This window comes from Ptychodera flava, chromosome 3 (assembly GCF_041260155.1).
Source record: "Ptychodera flava strain L36383 chromosome 3, AS_Pfla_20210202, whole genome shotgun sequence".
NCBI classification, from domain to species: Eukaryota; Metazoa; Hemichordata; class Enteropneusta; family Ptychoderidae; genus Ptychodera; species Ptychodera flava.
Genome location: NC_091930.1, coordinates 48,882,261 through 48,903,331, shown reverse-complemented (window position 1 = coordinate 48,903,331; position 21,071 = coordinate 48,882,261). Strand labels below are relative to the sequence as shown.

At 38.0% G+C, this 21,071-nt stretch overlaps 3 protein-coding genes across 3 annotated transcripts; all 3 read right to left on the bottom strand.

The window, feature by feature from the left end:
• Positions 1 to 1,772: 1,772 nt before the first annotated feature.
• LOC139127033 (acetylcholinesterase-like) lies at positions 1,773 to 3,102 on the bottom strand. Its single transcript, XM_070692962.1, has 3 exons — positions 2,995 to 3,102; positions 2,262 to 2,449; positions 1,773 to 1,895 (listed from the first exon to the last, which is right to left on the bottom strand). The coding sequence occupies exons 1-3, from the start codon at positions 3,060 to 3,062 to the stop codon at positions 1,831 to 1,833; spliced, it is 321 nt and encodes a 106-aa protein (XP_070549063.1). The 5' UTR covers positions 3,063 to 3,102; the 3' UTR covers positions 1,773 to 1,830.
• A 974-nt stretch (positions 3,103 to 4,076) lies between these two features.
• LOC139129363 (carboxylesterase 1E-like) lies at positions 4,077 to 9,273 on the bottom strand. Its single transcript, XM_070694997.1, has 6 exons — positions 8,920 to 9,273; positions 7,846 to 8,008; positions 7,080 to 7,157; positions 6,663 to 6,781; positions 5,806 to 5,979; positions 4,077 to 4,568 (listed from the first exon to the last, which is right to left on the bottom strand). Exons 1-6 carry the CDS (start codon positions 9,271 to 9,273, stop codon positions 4,077 to 4,079), a joined length of 1,380 nt encoding a protein of 459 aa, XP_070551098.1.
• Positions 9,274 to 13,162: 3,889 nt separating this feature from the next.
• LOC139129362 (neuroligin-2-like) lies at positions 13,163 to 19,981 on the bottom strand. The gene is made up of 6 exons (XM_070694996.1): positions 19,608 to 19,981; positions 18,519 to 18,675; positions 16,429 to 16,506; positions 16,051 to 16,169; positions 15,303 to 15,476; positions 13,163 to 13,804 (listed from the first exon to the last, which is right to left on the bottom strand). Exons 1-6 carry the CDS (start codon positions 19,956 to 19,958, stop codon positions 13,163 to 13,165), a joined length of 1,521 nt encoding a protein of 506 aa, XP_070551097.1. The 5' UTR covers positions 19,959 to 19,981.
• Positions 19,982 to 21,071: the final 1,090 nt, after the last annotated feature.

The window sequence follows — 21,071 nt, the reverse complement described above, 5'->3', positions numbered from 1 at the left end:
GAGGGAGGCAGATCTGAATTCTCTGTAGCTCATTGCGCTCTTTTCCAGTCAGATGACTGGGTATTTGTCATAAAATGATTTCCCTGGGGATACGGTTTGTTCGACATACGCCCTCTAATTACATTTTTGGGCAAGGACTAGTATGATCCATGTTCTCGTCACGCAGTCTGATTTTGACGATACAGGGTACATAATCAGCAAATGATAAGTTGTATGAATATCTGATTATCACCACGATCAGTATTTGTACGGTTACGAAGTTCCCGATGTCTGACTCGGATATTATCGCATCGTATTTTGTTTTTCAGTGCAAGTAAGAACTAAGAGATAGATATCTGCACATCCCGTCTTAAGACGATCTGTTTGAAATTCATATCGTGTGGAATAACTGCTCGAATATTTTTAGACTTGATATGCGATTTTTTCATTAAGGTATATGCGTCTCGAAAGTGAAAAACGTAAACTTTTGCTCACGCTTTCTTCAATGAAACTTGCTAACATTCTCTTACCAAAACAAGAATGAAAGTCGGGGGGGAGGGGGGTCACCGTTAAAATTTGGTACTAGACAGACCAATTACCTAGGATTTCCAGATATTTGAAATTCAAAATGGCCTCCATACCTTTGTTAACTGTACGGGAAAAATAAAATTTTTATTTTCGAAAAACCAAGGCAGTGAAAATTTTCGTTCACCACGACCTTTAAAATGAGCCTTCCCCGACAAGTGGTAGATCAGAAAAGAATTTATAAGATTTAAAAGCCCTAATTTCTGCCCCCGAATCGCGATCTACCTTAATTTGGATTTTTTTCAGATGATGGGCAGTTTAGTATCAGGCATAAGAATACCCTTGATTGAGGATGGAAGGTTCCACAAAAAATTTAATGCCTGTCTTCCAAAGACATATTACACAACATTTAGATAATGAACGAAGAATGTTACATAATAATTGAGTAAAATACATATACAGTAGATATACAGTAGATAATGCAATAAAACATGGCAGTGAAATACGTATTTAGGAAAGTAAATGATACTTTTTCTAGAATATGTTGCAAGTTTGAGTACACAGTGCTCTAATGATAATTAAGTATACCTTTATATCGGACATAGAATACGTTTCACGTTAACGTTGCAAACTTCCATTTATAAGTCTACATTTACACTGTCGATGTAATGAAATTGGTAAATTCTATTGACGTTTGAAAACTTGCGGTTTTTTGAAACGCCTTCGTGATTTTAGCTTTATTATTACGAGATTACTTCAGTCACTTCAAGTTTCCAGTGAAAGGAAGGTTTTCTGATTTAATGCTATATCAGTCAGCACGCCCTTTATTTCTAATCATATCGCCGCAATGCATTACTTCGGAAAATTCACTTGCTAAAAGAGTGCTCACTTAAAATAAAAACACGATTCAAACTAATTTGGGATAATTGGATCTTCATATTTTTCAAATTTCTCAAAAATGTTAGGTGCCCTATAGTTTAATGTTGTAATATTACAAATTACTCATAAAAACAAATGTGTACCGTAAAAAGAAAAGCAGATGAGGTTACATTTGTAGCTGAAATTGACATTACTTCACCATCCAATTATCCCAAATTTGTTCGAATCGTATTTAAAACATTGCATATGGAATGTCTATAGTAAACAGTAGCAGTACACTAAAGTGTGGTAGATTTCTTGTCATCAGAAATTAAAGCTCTATCATAGGCATTCAGTACTATCGATAGAACAAATTGCAGTCTACAAAGTAAATACAAGAGCCCATCAATTATTTTGCAAACTAACTCCTTATTATTGTTTACAAGTACTTCAGACACACTGCCAGGGCTAATGTCTTTCTTCAGTGTACTTCTTCTCTTCGTCTTCATTCCCTAAACATTTGCCGACAGATCCTGGACGCAAACAGAAAAGTAAAAACGATTTTTTTTAATTCGGTGATCCGATGCAAAGATTTAACTTCACTTAGCCTACCAAACAATATTTGGGGTCATTTGCAGAAAAAGTGTATCTCAGTATTATCTATTGCAAACCGCTAATTGTGATTGTGAAGGAAAGAAATATAACAAAGGCGGGAATCTTTAACGACGTTCGATTTCATATTCCGTCACCAATAAAACCTGAAAGGGCACAGTGGATCATTTAAAAAATTTGACATGTTGCAATCCTGTAACGTGCCATTATATTGTAAATTCTTTTAGGGTTGATTACATAAACGGCCTTAAAATTCTCTCAAAATGAATTTTTGAGTCTATGCATACCATATTCGTCCAGCAACTTTGGAACGAAATCATTCCAGAATGCACACTCTTTGGATTTCAATGCTCGTTTGGTTTCCATCTTCAAAGACAGTTCCTTGTACGCTAATCCAGGTACTTGAAACAGTGGCCATTCACGCTCAGTGTCTCCTTGAGAATGTGTCTCATCATCGCTTTGACAATTGGGATTGCTGATGTTAGTAAAAAAGAAACAAACAATCCATTACTATAGTAGAACACAGATATTAATGTATTTGGTCCATGGACTTAGCTATTATACACACACCGATTAATATTGCCTTTTTACATTCTATGATGTACGAATAGTACTGACGACACAAAAGCAGAGCGACAAGTCAATGCCACTCCCTCATCATTTTAATGGTTTCAACTGTGACAAAGAATCAGGGGACGGTGATACATGATATATGAACTCAAGCCTAGAAATAGTCAATTGAAAATATCTCCCAGTGTTATTAATGTTGATGGATGATGGAGTGCTATTGTAGAAAAGCATTACATTGAACCACTACATGTAAATTACACGACAGTCGGAAAGAGTAAAAACTTAATAGTACTTGATAGTACTATATATAACATTTTACCAAATCATAATAACAATTCTTAGAAAAGAACAACCTTCGTTTCACGTTTGGTAAATATACTCTCATTTTGATGAGCACAACTTTTTCTTGAAGAATCACTAAGATCGTTGCAGAAAACGTTGATAATTTACCCTGTCTTTGCAAAGTTACTCCAATATTTCATTATACTCAATGACATTTCCACTTCCTCAGGAGGCATTGTCCAGTTCGCACCATGAAAGAAATGCCATCCAAATACGAACGGGATATCCTCAGCATGTGCCGGTCCCATCCACTTAATCCGCCATATTGTATTGTATCTTCGTAAATCCCTGCGTTGATTTTTCGCAGCACCTGGTAACTCCAGTAATCTTGTAGTTAAAACGAGACAAAAAGTCACATCACAACAAAGAAAAAACAAGACGAACTAGTTAAAAATTTGGAGAATGGGGCAGCCCTCAAGTCTCTGGTCCACTCAGCAACTTTGATCTTCTGTTGTGTAATTTAAAAATGTACTCTCTGCTCATAAGTTCAATCCTGTTGACAATGTCCAAACCGTCACATGGTATAGCGCAGATGGGTCAAGGGTTAATTGGGTGAACTGTTCCGGGTTATGAGCAATCCTATTCCAAATGTCATCAGTTAAAATGTCTTGAAGCTGTCTAGAGTATGTAATCCTTAATGGTTGTAGACTTGCACATTTAGCAATGAAGTGTTCTCTGTTTTCTGGTTCGTCTCCACAGAGTTTACATGTAGGGTCAATTGCAAATTGGTTAAACACAGCTTGATTTGTTCTAAGTATGTATGTTCCAGTTAGAAGTCTAGCTTTGATAGTTGCCCGTTGAATATCTTGAGAATTATGACGTACTGATGTCCATATATGATGTGGCTTTCCAATCTTGATTGTCAGTGGATTAATGAATTTTAAAGATGATTTCTCACTTATCTGCTCCTTCCATTTCTGTTCCCAATATGAATTCACTGCTGTACTAACTTGCGTTTTCCAACGAGTCTTTTTTGGTATACACTGTAGAATTTGATATGGTGAAGGTAATCCATATTTCCAAGATAATCTCCTTACTAGGCTGTACCAACTGGTGTCTGTGGGATTTTTTAGACTCAGTTGCCTTTCTGCGATATCTTTCTCGAGTTGACTACCAGATCTAATTATATTTGCAAAACAAGTAAGGACAGCTTTTTCTAGATGGGCTTGTATGAATTATTGAATATGAATTCATATTGAATTTGCCGGTGTGTGAGTCACGTGATAGAGGTACACCTTGGCGCCAGATTGCACGTAAGCTCGTGCTGATAGATCCATGGGACAAATGAAATTCTCGTCACCTATCATCTGAACGAGGGAGTCTATATAATCGCTGTCTTGGAGGTCAGCGTCTTCCCAGTTCATGTATATGAGTTTGGTGGCGCTAATACCAACTATGTTCTGCTTCACTGGTCCTGTCAAGAACATGGGATACATCGCTTCATACTCACTTCTGTTCAAGGAGATTTCAGACTCGTTAAGCATGTGAGACATAGCCATGGGTAAGAAGACTGCGCCCTCAGCGGCCATTGCTCCAATCATGATATCAACGTTCGTTTTGGTGAACGCCTTTTCGCGAATGGTATCTACAGGGTGTTGTTTGATCAGTTTGTCATCCACAAACGGTGGAAACGGAAGACCAGTCAGCTCTTCACCAAGCCCAGTAACATTAGCAATCAAGCCCTGTGACAAATTACAGGATTTAATGACTTTAAAACTTCATCTCTTTGAACAATGGCAACAATTAAGAGATTTCCAGCAACAATGAAGCAAGTCATCACAATAAAAATAGCATTTTCTGTGAGAAATATATTTTTCGGGTGGAAGATAATACGGAAGCTTACAAAGCGGCGGCGTCTAGCGTCATGTATAGTATTTACATTAATTATTTGAGAGAAGCTGTTTTCGAGGCGAGTATATGGCAAAAATGCTGCTCTTCTGATAAACTAGGCTAATTTTTCTTTAACCCTACTCCTGGAGATGTGGTAGAAAATAATAAATACCCAAACAAGATCACGCGAGAATGCAAACAATTGTTATACTCATTAGTTGAATGTACAATACACATCGTGATAATCGCCGAAAAGAGTTCACTGATAAAACGAAAGAGTTTACGCGCCCATCCCTTGTTGAACACTCGCCATCATGCCAGTCATTGTAATTTATGGATGACGATCCAAGTTCAAATTCTACAACTCAGGAGCGGTTTGACTTTACTTAACTTTCATTTTGCTTACTTTTCAAGGCTCGTCATGAGAAACAATTATTTCGAAGAATTCGCCATCACAAAGTTGCCTTACACTTTGTAAAACTCGGCTAATGGCAAGGCGAATTAACCACCCTTTGTGCTGTAAGTGGCGAAATCGCGATGGAGATAAAAACGTACATATCACACGCGAGTATGTGGCGACAAAAGATTATTTCGCGCGGTGCATTCTTGTAACCACTTAAGGGCAAAACTGCGCGCTGCTAGAAGTACAACGATATCGTATGATTTTGATCGTATATATCTGAAATCATCAGGATTATTTAGATCAAAATATAGGCAAACATTGTCATTTTTATCATCTACTTCTGCCGTTGCTTCTCCGCTAAGTGACTGATACCGTAGGTTGTGGGTTCGAAAAAAACGTATTTTCTACCCTGGGTTGATAGCTCTGCTGGTGGACAGAGTTGTCCCCTAGGCTATTTTTCGCCCAGACTAAGCGATGTATATTCATTGCTTCGATAAGTTTGTGTGCGATGTGTGATAGTGAATGCGCGAGCGTGAGTGCTTCTGAACTCTACAACGTGTGGAGGGGTCTCAGTAAAAAAAAATGAAATGATGGGTGTCTTGCTTTTTCGTAGTTTTAGGTTTATTTTTGCATTTTACATGGTTCACCAATATTTTCGAATTAAAGCCAAATAAACTTGTCCTTACCAATGACATATCACTGGAATTCCGAAAATCATCAGCTTCGACAGAGCGGAGACATGCGACCAATTCCTCTGAAGTGTCTTTCTCACACCCGACAATTTTCCCAAGACCGTGTGCAATGGTGTTGTGAAAAGCTGAATCGCTGCCTGTAAAACCAGCCATTGTTGCCGTACCACTCTGCATGAAATGATAAATCCAATTTTAGGAAATGGTGAGTAGGAAACATCTCTATTTCGAAAAATTCTTACCTTCACTCCATCCCCGCCCCCGGTCCTCTCACCTGATTTTAAATTCAACAGGGAGCCTCAGAACTGATTATATACAGGAGTAATATGCGAAGGGTCTCTGCTGAAAATGTTTTATTGGGGGAACTTCCATTCAGTTGTATCTCAAACACTCTCGCAAATTTTCAAATTTTGGAATTTCGCTATTTTCCTGCGTCATTGTGGCATGCCTTTAATATTTACGTGAGCAATAGCGTATTTTCAGATCGCCTGTATGTCTGAAGTATATAGACACCCATAACATGGAATCCTCATCAAATGGAACACACGATATTGCACAAAGCACACGAAACATGCTATCAGGTTTGAAGGTGCTTTGAAACGCACGATATTTCATACTTTGCGGTGACCGTATGTGTCGTGAGATATAAATAATAATGCATTGGTTGTCATATGACAGAAAGCATAATTACATCATTTTTACAAGGCAAATTAGACAGCCAATGATGACTGCCCATTAGAATATGAACAAATGTATGTTACATCCATCATTTCGATCATAGCAAATCGGAAAGATCGACATTTTTTGCTAAATTTTCATATCAAGTGCAATCGACTCTGTAATTTCATAATTACCTGCAAAATTGCCCTCTGGAATAGTCCATCCGTCAGTGGTGATAACAGAAGAAATTCTGCGCTGATCGACCCAGCACTTTCACCAAATACTGTCACTTTGCTTGAATCACCGCCAAAGGCTGTTGAGAAAAATATTATGAGGAGGGCTTTACTCTTTTTGAGAAGACATTAGACGATGGTTTTCTTGCAGATCCCTGAACAAATTGCCAAAAAATACGTAAACACATTTCTTTACAAATAAATCTGACGGAAAAATGCATCAATTGTAACTTTGTCTTCATGATAACTGTCACTGTTATTATCAATATATACCAACATTATCATCATCATTATAATCATCATCGTTATGAACACGGGTTAGTTAACTCTACCATCCTTGTAATCAGTCGCTTCATTTCCAACCAATCTCACTCTTACCTTCAATATTTGTTTGAACCCATTGTAACGCAGCAATCTGGTCGTACAATCCATAGTTACCGATGGCATGCTCGTCGCCTGCGTAATATAACAATCGAAAATTGCAGAATATTTGTGAATGTACACTGAAATGTGGAAATAGAATTAAACCAGTGGTTAGTAGATTTTTTGTTCTGTCTCTCCTGTTTTATCACCCATATTTTGTCTACGCTACAGTATTTTTTTTCACTAATCTGCATGTCTTTCACTTCTTCGGGATTGCCTTAAATTTTATGTTGTTTTTTTCTATGTTTTAGTGGTTTTTTACCAAGGTCTTTTTGAATAATGCTTTTTCTGTTAAGACAATCGCAAGTATGCTTTCACAAGATGTCTTCCAATGTGCAGCTTCAACATGCTAAGGTTGTATGCGTCTAGAAAGTCAAAGACTTAAACCTCCTCCGATCAAACTTTCCTCAAGGAATCTTTCAACTATTCACGTCAAAATCAACGATAAAAATTAGAGGTCGCCGTGCAAATTTCGGTACTAGAGAAACAAATAACCAAAGATTTACCGATATTTGAAATTCAAAATGGCCGCCATCCATGTGTTAACTCCATGGGGAAAAATAAATTTTCGATTTTCAAAAAAAAAACGTTAAAATATTTTTCTTACTCAAAGGGCTTCAAAATGAGCCCCCACATGTGGCAGATCAGAAAAACGTTGGAAAAGTTGGAAAGTCCAAATATCTGTCCCAGAGGCGGGGTCTACCTCAATGGTGGTACCTACCTGTTAAGAAGAAACCAAGGGCTCCAAGCCTGTAATTAAATATGACAACAACTACGTCACCAACAGCAGCCAATACTGTGCCATCGTAAAAGTCGCCTGAACCACTACCAACGACAAGAGCGCCCCCGTGAATCCAAACCATGACAGGCAACTTTCTCGATTGCTGCAAAATATTAATTAGACATAGTTGAAAATTTGATGAATCAGTTATAGATTGGCGAACAAAATGATGATTAAATTTTTAACGGACAGCGAAACAATGAGTTTAAGTGCGACTATGATAATTAATTACGTCATTTATTTATTAAATTATCATTTATTTTGTGCTGTACTTGTTTATTTATTTTTATTTTGTTTATTCAAGTGATGCATCATTTGGTTTGTGTTACATATTTGTCTTTTGGTAAATTTGAAGTAATCTGCATCGGTAATGAGATGTACACTGATCATCGTTTGCAAACTTATGGGAATGTGTAATAAAGTTGTTCGATCTGGAAATAGTTACAGACTTCACCACTTTAACGAGTCTCTCAGAATTTTCTACCCCAATACATTGAAGTATTGTAATGCCAAGCTGACCCATCTATTTTGATGCTGTCCCCATTCTCCATTGCCCAATTCATATGATGAGAGAGAAGTAAGTCAGACACCTTGACCTTGATGTGCATTCGTCCATTTGAATCACAGTGACTGTCAGTGGGTAAAATTGATCAACGTATCCAAGATAAGGGCACGAAATTGACAGACTCATAGACCGGAGACATCTCATCTATGTCAATAACTGACATGTCCTATCTTTCATTGTTTCCGGTCACTGCTCTTGACCTCTATGCAATCCAAACAACTGTTTCATCCGACCACCCATCGTACCATCACGTGTCTTCCCTGTGCATCATCATTTGAGGTCAATGTTGTCAAGTAAATCTATGTGCTTCTCCACAGATTTCCACCGTTGCTCTAACACTGACCATACATTGAAATTTACACCAATATACAAACTTGTCAACACTACGCCATTGCTTGAAATTCTACGGCGCACAAAGCGTGCTACATCTGTCAGGCTGTTGTACTTACCGTTGTTGTCTGTGGAGCGTACACATTCAGAAACAGGCAATCTTCCTCTTGTTTTCCCTCTATGGGGAGGAAGGGGTTGGGAGGTTGAATGCATATCGATCTGTAGTAGGTGGCGTTGTATTCTCCCTCCCACGAAACTTTAGACTGAGGTGGTCGGAATCTCAGTTCACCGACCGGTGGCTCGGCGTACGGTATCCCCTTGAACACATTTACAGTTCGCTTGACATCGACATCATTATGTGAGAACTCCACTGACGTACCGAGTAGAATTCCAGATCTGATTTCTACCAGCGGATCGACCGCCGCACAGTAAGAACTCACCGCCAGAAATACCGCGAATCGAGTAAAAAGCATGTTGCAGGTTTGGGAGTACAATTGTGAATGAGTCGTGTTTTCGACCCGATATTCATGTCAAGCATTAACCAGTGACCTTCGGCCCTTGTTTGTACGAAGGGTGACCAAGCCGCCAGGTCATATCACACACTTTAGACTATTATCGATAAAGCTTTATCGTATAAAACCCTTAAATGTCGGTCAAGGGAAATAGTGTTGAAATATCGTTCTTGACACCAGTGTACAATGTAAGTTTCTCGAACCTCATATTGAGTCAACACTAAAAGTGGCCATTGCAAACCTGAACTTCACGTACGGCACAGACATACCAGTGAACAGCAAGTTCAAAGTACGCCTTTCATACAGTCAGAAGCTGTAATCGGTTTGTGTTTGCAGCAAACGAGTTATAAATTAAGCAATTAACAACTAATTAATAATAATTAACACGACATATCCGCATCCCAACGATTATGTTGTTTTTTGTTTTGTTTTTTGTTTTGTTTTTCTTTATAGCTTTGTCAATACCAGTGACTTTTGTCATGGGAACGCAAGTTAGAATTGCTGAGTATTTGTAAAACAGTATCATTGTTAATTAGATTTATATAGTAAGATACTATCCCACTAGGTTGAGCCAATAAGCTCGTGAAGCTATTTAATTTTTAAAAAGTGACAGTTAACTGTTGGTAGTAGATGGACTTTGAATAAAGATGTATTTAAGACACTCCTCTTCGTCACACGTTTTAATAGCCTCGTAGCTAACTGTGGCAAGCTCAGCGCTGCAGCGTACTTAGTGCAACGGGGATGACCAGCGCGGTGACCCTCGACACATGACGGCTGCGCGCTTGCACGGCTGAGGCTATCGACTAGTGTGATATGTTTTTGCCAAAACGAAAATATATTGATGCTTTATAAGCTATTATTCACCTCGAAAATGAAAGACTTCCATTGTACTGGTACTTTTCGATATTTTTTTGCTAACCAACGTATGAGCTGCCCGGATTCTTCACCATAATTAACGGTTCACCCATTGGAAAATAGCCAGCTACAGGATGTTGAGATATATTCAGAGAGTATTCTGTACAAGTCTGTAACATTAAAGTGGTTTTTGTCTTGTGTACAGATGTTACATGCTTTCACGTGTTTTCTTTTTTACGTGTATTTGAGAGTGTGATTGTTACATACATTGGTTATTTGCATTTATATGTTATAGCAACTCCTTCTACTGTACATGTAGATACCATGCTTCATCATCTCTCAGACTGCTACATCAAAATCATTATTATTCTATTGTCTTGTTAATTACCTACAAGTAAACAAAAGGAAACAAGTGGAAGATTTTGACAAGTTAATTATTAAATGATAGCAAATATTGCCACACGTGTAGGCGGATATCCTCTGCAACACTCTACATGCCATGAAATACATCGTTACATATCAGTGTCGATGGGTGTTCGACCAGTGCCTCTTCTGCCAATGGATGTTTGAAGAATACTATGTAAAACATGGATTTTAGGCGACACGGAAAGATTCGACATACTTTTTGCCGATGCTAGCAATGTTCAGAGACTTTGACCGGGCACTTTGTGTACTGTGTTCAATCGATGCAAAAATTACTGCATGCGATTATTTCTATTATGAATTCAATTTTTTAAGACTCCAAGTTCCTCTCGACTTTCTGTATTACTATTCTATTTTCAATTTTGCAACTCGATTTTTTTGTCTCTAAAATCATTCTACTTCGCTTTCTACTACTCGGCCTGCTAAACTCATACAATTCTCAGCTTCACTATTTAACATTATCATTCACAGCAGTATTCTCCATTTTATTTTCTTTTAATTTCCAAGCTCAAAATTGACAATTTCACAACATCATATTTGATATGGAGCTGTGAAACACTGGAATTCCCTGCCTGGCTATTTCAAACAGTTGTCAAGTAGACACGTTTTCAAGTCCGCATTGGAACATCATTTACTGAATCTGCATTAAAATGTATGTATCAATCCTCCATCACACTTAAGCTTGTAATGAATAAGTATTAGTATAGTCAGGGGCCATGATCTCGACTAGTCCTAGTCAACTATTTTCATGGTCCCCACCAGATTGTACAATACTACAATGTTCTTTCTTTTTTGTTTTGACTTACCTTTTCTTTTTTATTGTTATTATTGTATATACTGTGAAGCACTTGGTCAAATAAAGCATTCATTCAATTGCAAAAATGTTGTTATTATACAACTAATGTAACGATAATGCCAATTAAACATTTATAAATTATGTCATTGCGATATTGTAATAATGAATTGACGAGAAATGATGAGGTCTTCATCGAAGCAAAAAACCTCAATTACATTTATGAATATCTCTATAGGGTACAGGTTCAGCGATAGTGAAAACGTTAATCAACAATATTCAATTTGTTGCTGAATTCACTAGCTATGCAATGAGAATATCACTAAACATTAAAATTAGGAGTCTCCAAATTTATAATGTTAAACACACGGCTGCATCTAGTGTGGCGGCTGTTTCCACCATCTTAATCTAGGGACGATTTCCTTCCGCTGTGTACTTCTTAGTTTCATCATCTCTGGCTGAGCAAACAATATTTGTGTCTGCAAAAATGAAAAATAAACGTTAGTCTTTGATACTTTGTCTCGTCTCACTTAGTTTTAACTGCTTGCACTCAAAATTACACTTTATGACATATGTGCATGAGTACCAAGTTAATAAGTAAATGAATGAATGAATAAATTAATAAAGAAACAATAAAATTGTAAATGAATATATCAAGGCACAAACTAAGACAATATTAACTTCACATCCTGGATTATTGGCGTTGAAATTGACACCTGACTATTCTTTCATCCTTACTGCTATCACTGAGTCTGGCACAATATCTTGTTTGCTTTCAAAGGGAAATAAATTGTGATTACTACTCTCGTTGTCAGGTAATGCCATCGTCTATATTGCAAACATTTGGATCTTTTTCAAAAATGTGGCCTATGCCAAATTCAATTACATTTGATAATAACGCCGTGTTAACGCCACACGTCCCCGAATGTGCATTATGCCTTGTCCGTTAATCCTCTATTCTCCCTGTATTTCCCAATACCACCATACCTTAAAGTATACATATCATATGGGAAGACAGCCTAACATGTTCAATGATACTTCTTTTATCGTAGTTTAAACGCTACCCTTGGGTCTAGTATTGTTGGCTTTGACCTTCGAGTTCATTTAAACATATCATATCAAATGAATAATTGTTTATCAATGTCAACAAACCTGTGTGTTTCAATAGTTTAGGAATGAAGTCATTCCACATAGCACATTCTCTGGCCTTCAAACCATATTTGGTGTTCATCTCCGGTGACAATTCCTTGTACGCTAATCCGGGTACTTTGAACAAAGGCCATGCTTCTGGCATACCTCGGCGTCATCGCGGCACAGGTTTGGATTGCTAAGAAATATATATATAGACACGTTTAGATATATAATAATATCATGTTAAGCAAGACAACGTAACAGTGATACAAGTAAAGTAGTAGTAATTCTATATCTTGACGTCAAAATATCTACCTTTGGATAGGAACGCTTCCTCGTGTGTAGGTGTGTACGTACATTACACGCCGTATGAATTGACTACCATGTGTTTGTAAATGTTTAAACATGCCCATGTTATGCCCTTCATGTTTTTGTATTGAGCAAGCTTACTGAACATGTCAAGTGTGACCTATGTACATTTCTAAAGAAATTAGGTGTGGGGAAAATGTGGCTACTTCAAGCTGCAATGTTCGCACCGTTACTGATTTATCAACATTTTCTGCGGAGTTCAAAATTCTAGACACTTTTGAGATTATGATGGATAAAACTCATTTGGTCGGTGGCCATTTTAAGGAATAAAGTGGTTCATCATCGGATTCTTACCCTGTCTTGGCAAAATTTGTCCAATATTTCATGACTTTCAGAGACATCTCTACATCCTCCGGTGCATTGTCCAGTCCTCCCAGAAAGAGAAATGCCATCCAACAACAATGGTAAATCTTCAGCGTGGGCTGCCCTCATCCACTTCAGCCGCCATATTGACCTAGCAGGTACGTGGGTCATGATGTAGAGGTACACGTTTGCACCAGCCTGTGAATACGAACGCGCCGATACATCCGCGGGACAAGTGAAGCCGTGGTCGGTACCCATCTGAAAGAAGGCGTCTAAGTAGTCAGCCTCGTCGTTGTCTGCTTCTTCCCAGTTGACATACATGAGTTTGACAGCATCAAGAACAGCTGGGTTGTTCCTCAAAGGACCAGGCAGGAACATGGGATAAGCGGTTTCGTAGACACTTCTATTCATCGATACTGTAGTCTCGTTCAATGCACTAGGCCGAACCGTAAGCAAGTACACGGATCCTTCATCGGCCATGCTTCCAATCATGATGTCCAAATTTCTTTTCTTAAGCATTTTCTCACGAATAAAGTCTACGGGGTCAACTGTCACCAGGGTGCCGTCAACGACTGGAGGGAACGGAGTGCCATAACCAATAAACTGTGCTAGCAAACCCTGTGACACGAAGACATACGTGCGATCCTTAATGAGATTTTTCGGAGTACAGATTTTAAATGAAATCAAACTTTCTACACTTAATCAAGGCATCCATCTCGGTCAGAATTGACATATTGTAGATTAATGATGCTCCGTTAGAAGATCAAATATGAAGAAAGTACACCTTCTTTGTATTTCTGTTTGTGTCTTGGAGTAAACTAACGAGTTTGAAAGGGCTGTGTGCCTCATAATATATGTTTCTATGCTACGATAAAGCGACTGAAAGTACATTCGTTGTACAATCCACATGAAAGCAAGACTCTGGACGTCGCTGCGCTCTTTTTGTGATACGCTCCTTGGCAATTAAGGTAGGAAGGCCTTGGAAACATATTTATTCTGAATGTTATTTCCGGTAGGCTGCATATATGGACCCATTTTAAAAGAAAAAAGGCTTACTGATACTTTAACCTTCTAGTTTATTTTGAAAATATAGTATACGAAGTCGTATTTTTCTATAAACCATAGGGAAAATAATGGCCAATATGTATGTGGAAAATAGTTAAGTTCTAGGTATTTCAATTCATAGCAAATGTTTTCCTGTGTCATCTGATTTTGATTTGATCATAAAACATCATAACTCTGTTACTTGTACGTAGGGGGAGCTTGGACAAATACTGCAAACTTTTAGTTTTGAGGCGCCCACTGTCTTAAGTAGTTTTACTGTGCGGCATTCTTTACCTATGGTTCGTTATTAACTAATAGTCAAGAGAGAAAAATATTCCTTTTCCGCATCAGAAGTGAAATCAGGGTAACTTACGCAATACGTACTCATGCGCATGTTTATGTATCATATATGGCTGGTAATTAATGGTAGGTAATGTCAGTAAACTATTGATATCAATTTATCGACGTAATATCTTGTAAGTCCGTTCATATCGACTGTACAAGCCATGGCTTATTAAAAGGAAAAACACGGACCTGTTGAAGTATCTGGCTCATTTAATCAAGTATTACTCTTCCGTTTGAAAACACAACAACAGCATAAATCACTTCAGGATTTAGTTATTTCATTGGCGGATTAGAATTTTTATATGAAGAGGTTATTGTAAAGTGTTTCGATGACAAATGCAATGATGCCGACTAAGATCAGGAGAGACATTACGTGTGGAGCAAATGAGTCAGTTGATATATCTGTAATTTGTAATATGCGTGGTAAAATACGTACTACATGTATTATATTGACATACTGTGAGAAATATAACGTGTACATTGACTTTTACATGTTATTATTTTGGGTAAATAAACAGCCATCTATATCTAGTATGTATTCAGCCGGTAAACCTTGTTTCTTTTCTGATACAGGGAAGTGATATTTTTCTCTTTTGGCTAAATCATTTGCAATGTATGGGGTAATAACAGCTCACATAAATGTGACGGAATACCCCGGATTATACTGTAAATAAATCTAAAGTGTCTTGAATTGAATTCAGCTGTTCACTTAATGATATTGCCTTACCAATGTGGGATCAGTCGCATTTCTGAAGTCTTCAGCTGGCACGGTTCGTAAACACTGTACTAATTCTTCGGAGGTTTCTCTATCGCATCCGAGCAGCTTACCAAGACCGTGAGCCATCTTGTGGTGGAAATCTCCAGCTTTTCCGTGGAACCCAACAAATGTAGACGTGGCACTCTGAATAATAAAATCGTGAAACAAATGAAATATCTACATATATCTAATAGTATCTAATAGTATCTAATATATATCTATCTAATAGTGTCTACACTACATTATGTATAGGTTATTGTGGACAGACAAACAGTCAGTTTTTGTAGCATGTATGGATGTCCATACGTCCGGATAGACGGCTGCATCCTCAGATGCAAGTAGAGTACTTTGTCTCGTATCTATAATGCTATTCTTGTCATAATAACTCTTGTGCCCACACAAAATAGAGCACATGTTCTGTATGGGGTATGTACATGTTGTAAGTCAGCAGTCTTTTGAAACATTGTAAATAATAAGCTATAAGGATTATTGTCTTCTGTAACATTTTGAAGAAATAGATTCATCTTACATTTGGCTTTGGATTATGAAAAATTGTGTCACAATGTCAACCTAGCCATCATATAGCATCATGTCGAAAATAAATGAAACCTATATGGTATGCTACAATATGAAAATTGAAAGTATAAAAAACCCGTACCGTACGACATAGAAGTGTCATACAATGTTTTGACTTTGCATATTGTGCGTTCTATCTTACCTGCATTATAATTCTTTTGAAGAGACCCTCTGTCAGTGGTGACATCATCAAGTACTCAGAGCTGATGGAGCCAGCACTTTCACCAAGTAAAGTCACTTTACTTGGATCGCCTCCAAACGCTTTTGAAGAGATAATCAAATATCGTATGATCTGCTTTTGCTGATGATTAACATTTGTGAGATCCCCTACTGATCTGAGGTATTTCATGCTAAAAATTATGGAAAACAATTGTATGATAGATGATGTATGCAAAAAGGTACCCTTTTGCTACGACTTTTTAAACATAAAGTGATTTCCCATGATGATGATGATGATGGTGATTATACGTGATTAAATCTTCAGATTTCAGCTGAGTGAAAGTCTCTCTAGTTTCCCTACCTTCGATGTTTTCTTGCACCCACTGTAATGCTGTGATCTGATCGTAAAATGCATAGTTGCCAGCGGCATTATCATCACCTGCGTCGGTATGAAATCAAAACAAAAAAATATTATAAAAGTATATTCATAAACACAAAATGAACACTTCTCTGTTTTATGCAACACTTCCCCCGTTCATTTCTATACCCCCTTCCTTTAGGGACCGTTCAATTTTTACGGCCGGGGGGGCGGCAAAATCCAGGGGGGGTCATCATAATTTTGGAATCCGCAAAGGGGGGGTCATCACTTTTTCACTGGTAGGAAAGGGGGGGTCACCAAATTTTCAAAAAAATAATACCCATAATAAAGTTCACTTTATGCCATGGCCATGATCGACCCTCTTTACCTGCGGGCCGCCTTTGGCGGCCCACTACAATAAAAATACTTTATGTATTACCCATGACCCTCTTAACGGGCAGACGCCTTTGGCGGCCCACTCCAATTAGGTTTACTTCATTCAATGGCCATGATCGACCCTCTTTACCGGCGGGCCGCCTACGGCGGCCCACTACAATAAATTGACTTTATTGTAATACCCCATGACCATCTTAACGGCTGGACGCCTTCAGCAGCCCTGTTCAGTAAAGTTTACTTCGTGCAATGGCCATGATCGACCCTCTTTTGACCAGCGGGCCACCTTTGGTTGCCCACTAGAATAAAGTTGACTTTACGTAATGGCCCATGACCCTCTTAACCGGAGGGCTGCCTTTGGCGAACAACTCCAATAAAGTTTACTTTATACAATGTCCATGGACATAAGTTGTCTACGGAAATGAAGTTAAAAATTGCATTACAGTCGTCCTAAGTAACAGACGTTTGCATGGATGTGGCTGAGAAGTTTGTGCACTGGCATCTCTGCTACACAAATAAAGTGCGCCGCGTACCGGAGTTCAAATCCAAACCGTGCGGGTAAATTTGACATATGGGTTTTGGTTATTTTTCAGCGGGGGGGGGGTCATCAATTTTGTTCGTCTGACAAAGGGGGGTCATCATTTTTTCGCGAAAAATGCAGAGGGGTCTATATTTTTTTGTACACCGGCGACAAGATTTTGCCGGCCCCCCAGGCCGTAAAAACTGAACGGTCCCTTATGATGTCTGATGATCTCATTGTGCGAATTAAGTTTTCACTATCCTGACACCAGCTTTGTACAAAGAGTTATTTTTGTGATTACCTTGAATTTTATTTGGAAGGTATAATGATGTTTGGAATCAGATTCGGTCACATCATATTGCAAAACAAAGTATTATTGAATTTTGGGGTCAGTTCCGGTTTTGGTCATAAGCACTATTTTACGTATAACCCATACAGGTTTCACTTAGGTTTCATTCAATTGTTATTTTGTTAATCCTGTTTGTTCTGTTTACAATTGCTAAGTCAAAATCTTTAACATGATTGGAACTAATTTGGGATAATTGGACAGTGATCTGATGTAGGTTTAATGTATAGGATAAAGCCCTCGTACTCGGGCTCTTCTGGTATATAAAGTCCAACCCAACGATAAAATGTCGAGGCTGCAGGCCGAGACATTTTATCGTAGGGTTGGACTTTATATACCAGAAGAGCCCGAATACGAGGGTTTTATCCGACTTAAAAACTATCGCCCCTAACTGATATATTTTCGTTTTCAATGTGTTTACGTCGACCGTCCCCTTTGTCCATGTAACATGTTTAGGATGTGAATTAAAACTTTTATTTGTGAAAGCCTTCCAATGTATGGAACATCCTATAAATGCCCTAGGGCACATTAGTTTATGTTTGTACCACAGCAGATTTTGTGTTGCAGCTGGTTTCCGCTGTGTTACCAAATTTGAATATTAAACGTACCAGATGTCTACAGAATATGACATGTTCACTTTTGATTGGACAGTACTTAACTACGGCGCTGTCATTCGTTTCTGGAATTTGGTGACCAAGGCCTTACGAGTAGATAAAACACCCTGAATTGAGCACTCTGATTGGTCAATCAACAGTAGATAGTTTTTAATCTGCAAATGTAAGCTCATATATATTTTACTATTTACGTTTTCTTTGTATCATCACTCCTACTTACCTGTAGTAAAAAACCCGAAGGGACCAAGTCTATAGTTTATGCACACTACAATGACGTCACCGATGGCAGCCAAAGCTGTGCCATCGTAATGATATGTCCCAGAACCGACTATGAAGACACCTCCATGAAGAAATAACATTACAGGTAATTTCGCTGACTGTAATAAAATTGAAGGCATTCAATAATGTGTTGGTTGTGTATTAACAAACAAATCAACAAACAGAGATACACCTATACACAGATACATACATGGATACATGATATAAACATAGATATACGCATACATTCACACATACATAGTCCTAACATACATACATACATACATACATACATACATACATACATACATACATACATACATACATACATACATACATACATACATACATACATACATACATACATACATACATACATACATACATACATACATACATACATACATACATACATACATACATACATACATACATACATACATACATACACACACACACACATACACACACATACATACATACATACATACATACATACATACATACATACATACATACATACATACATACATACATACATACATACATACATACATACATACATACATACACACACACATACACACACCTACATACATACATACATACATACATACATACATACATACATACATACATACATACATACATACATACATACATACATACATACATACATACATACATACATACATACATACATACATACATACATACATACATACATACAAATGGATGACACTTCAACAAATGAATAAATTGATAAAATAAAATAAAATATGAATTGACCAACGGAAAAAAAAAAAAAACGCTTGTTGCGGTTCTGGTACAACCCTCTGTCAACACTGAAACACCACACGCTGTTTTGAGGGCCAAATCAAGAGCGTGGATTACAACCAATCACGAAACAGAAAGATCAAACGCATTAGATTAAAATTAATACTGGTTGGTGCTCTACACAGACACGAACTCGGTATAGCCGATGTTTCTTATTGTTTAACCCGTATTTCTTAGCTACCATAGGAACCAGAGGGTTATGCTCTATCCTTACCGTCAACTGAGGGGCGTACACGTTCAGAAACAAACAATCTTCATCCTGTTGCCCGTTAACTGGAAATAATGGATGTGCAGGTTGGATGCAAATTGATCTAAAGTATGTGGCATCATGCACACCGTCCCAGGCAGCTTTGGCTTTTGTAGGTCGAAATCGCAGGTCACCGATCGGGGGCTCGGCGTAGGGGATCCCTTTGAACACGTGCACTGTGCGTCTGACGTCGACATCTTTATGTGAGAATTCCACAGCCTTGCCGACTAGCTTTCCTTGCGATATCTCTACAATCGGGTCACCAGCAGTTACCAAAGCGATGAACGCTAAACTCAAGGTGATTGTAAAGTAGATCATGCTGGGGAGTGAGCAGCCGAGTTCCAGACAGGACTGGACAATGATTGACCTATGACTTGCTCACGTACACCGTGTCGCTGTACACGATAAATACATTGGCTTGTTGAGGTCAAAATGTGGAACAGTGATAAATTGCAAGATTGTACTAGTCTTGTGTCAGAAAAGCCAAACTAAAGTAGGTCAGCAATAAGCTTTAATCACGTTAAGGCAGTACGTATCTCGAAATTGAAGTCCTGTCTTTAGTTTCCATCCATTCCCTTTCGAAATCAAGACTAAACATTAGGGATCACCATGTAAAATATATACAATCTTTACCAACAGTTGGAATTTAAAATGGCGGCCAAACCTGTGTTAACTCTATTTGAAAAATTTTATGAAAAAATGATGAAAACGTTAACGACTGAACCAAGCTTCAGAATAAGCCCTCACAAGGTGCAGACAAAAAAGATAGTGTTAAGTTCGAGAGAACACATTTTGGAATATTTGTGATGGATCTTTGACGTCATTATGAATCTGTGCTATTGTCTAATCCGTGTGTCATTTGAGTAATGCTCCCACAATAGTAACACGAAACGTCATCTAATTCTGAACATTTATGACGTCACATGTTGACATGCTGTGATATGCGTGTCGGTTTTCTTTATGAAACATGTTAATATCTTGTGAGTCATTTCTGACTGTTATTTAAAAAAATATTTACACGTGAATTTCGGTCAAGTTGTAAAGCATAGGTTACACGTTAAATTGAAATGTCATGAAAAACAAACTTCAATGTTCGAAGCAAGTTTTGCCGTGAACTTGTAAAAACGGATGAGGTCAAAGATTGAAACCTGGTATCTGGAGGTGTGATGCTACTAATCGGCCCTCTATCCTATCACGCTATGGACCATTTTATGACGTCCCTACAACTAAGATATTTGAACATACTTAGGGAACATACAGCAGGCTATCGGACCAGAGACAACCATGACGTGAGAGAGAGAGAGAGAGAGAGAGAGAGAGAGAGAGAGAGAGAGAGAGAGAGAGAGAGAGAGAGACAGACAGACAGACAGACAGACAGACAGACAGACAGACAGACAGACAGAGACAGATAGAGACAGACAGACAGACAGA

Bases quoted from the DNA above. Each gene is read 5' to 3' on its own strand.
- LOC139129363 (XM_070694997.1), bottom strand. From the start codon at position 9,273: ATGCTTTTTACTCGATTCGCGGTATTTCTGGCGGTGAGTTCTTACTGT. The intron at 6,782-7,079 runs GTAAGAGTGAGA...TTTTCTCAACAG, and splicing joins GGTTCAAACAAATATTGAAG to CCTTTGGCGGTGATTCAAGC. The intron at 5,980-6,662 runs GTAATTATGAAA...CATTTCATGCAG, and splicing joins TCCAGAGGGCAATTTTGCAG to AGTGGTACGGCAACAATGGC.
- LOC139127033 (XM_070692962.1), bottom strand. From the start codon at position 3,062: ATGCCTCCTGAGGAAGTGGAAATGTCATTGAGTATAATGAAATATTGG. The intron at 2,450-2,994 runs GTAAATTATCAA...TACTAACATCAG, and splicing joins AGTAACTTTGCAAAGACAGG to CAATCCCAATTGTCAAAGCG. The intron at 1,896-2,261 runs GTATGCATAGAC...GTTTGCGTCCAG, and splicing joins AAAGTTGCTGGACGAATATG to GATCTGTCGGCAAATGTTTA.
- LOC139129362 (XM_070694996.1), bottom strand. From the start codon at position 19,958: ATGATCTACTTTACAATCACCTTGAGTTTAGCGTTCATCGCTTTGGTA. The intron at 16,170-16,428 runs GTAGGGAAACTA...TCTCTTCAAAAG, and splicing joins GGTGCAAGAAAACATCGAAG to CGTTTGGAGGCGATCCAAGT. The intron at 15,477-16,050 runs GTAAGATAGAAC...TTTATTATTCAG, and splicing joins TCAAAAGAATTATAATGCAG to AGTGCCACGTCTACATTTGT.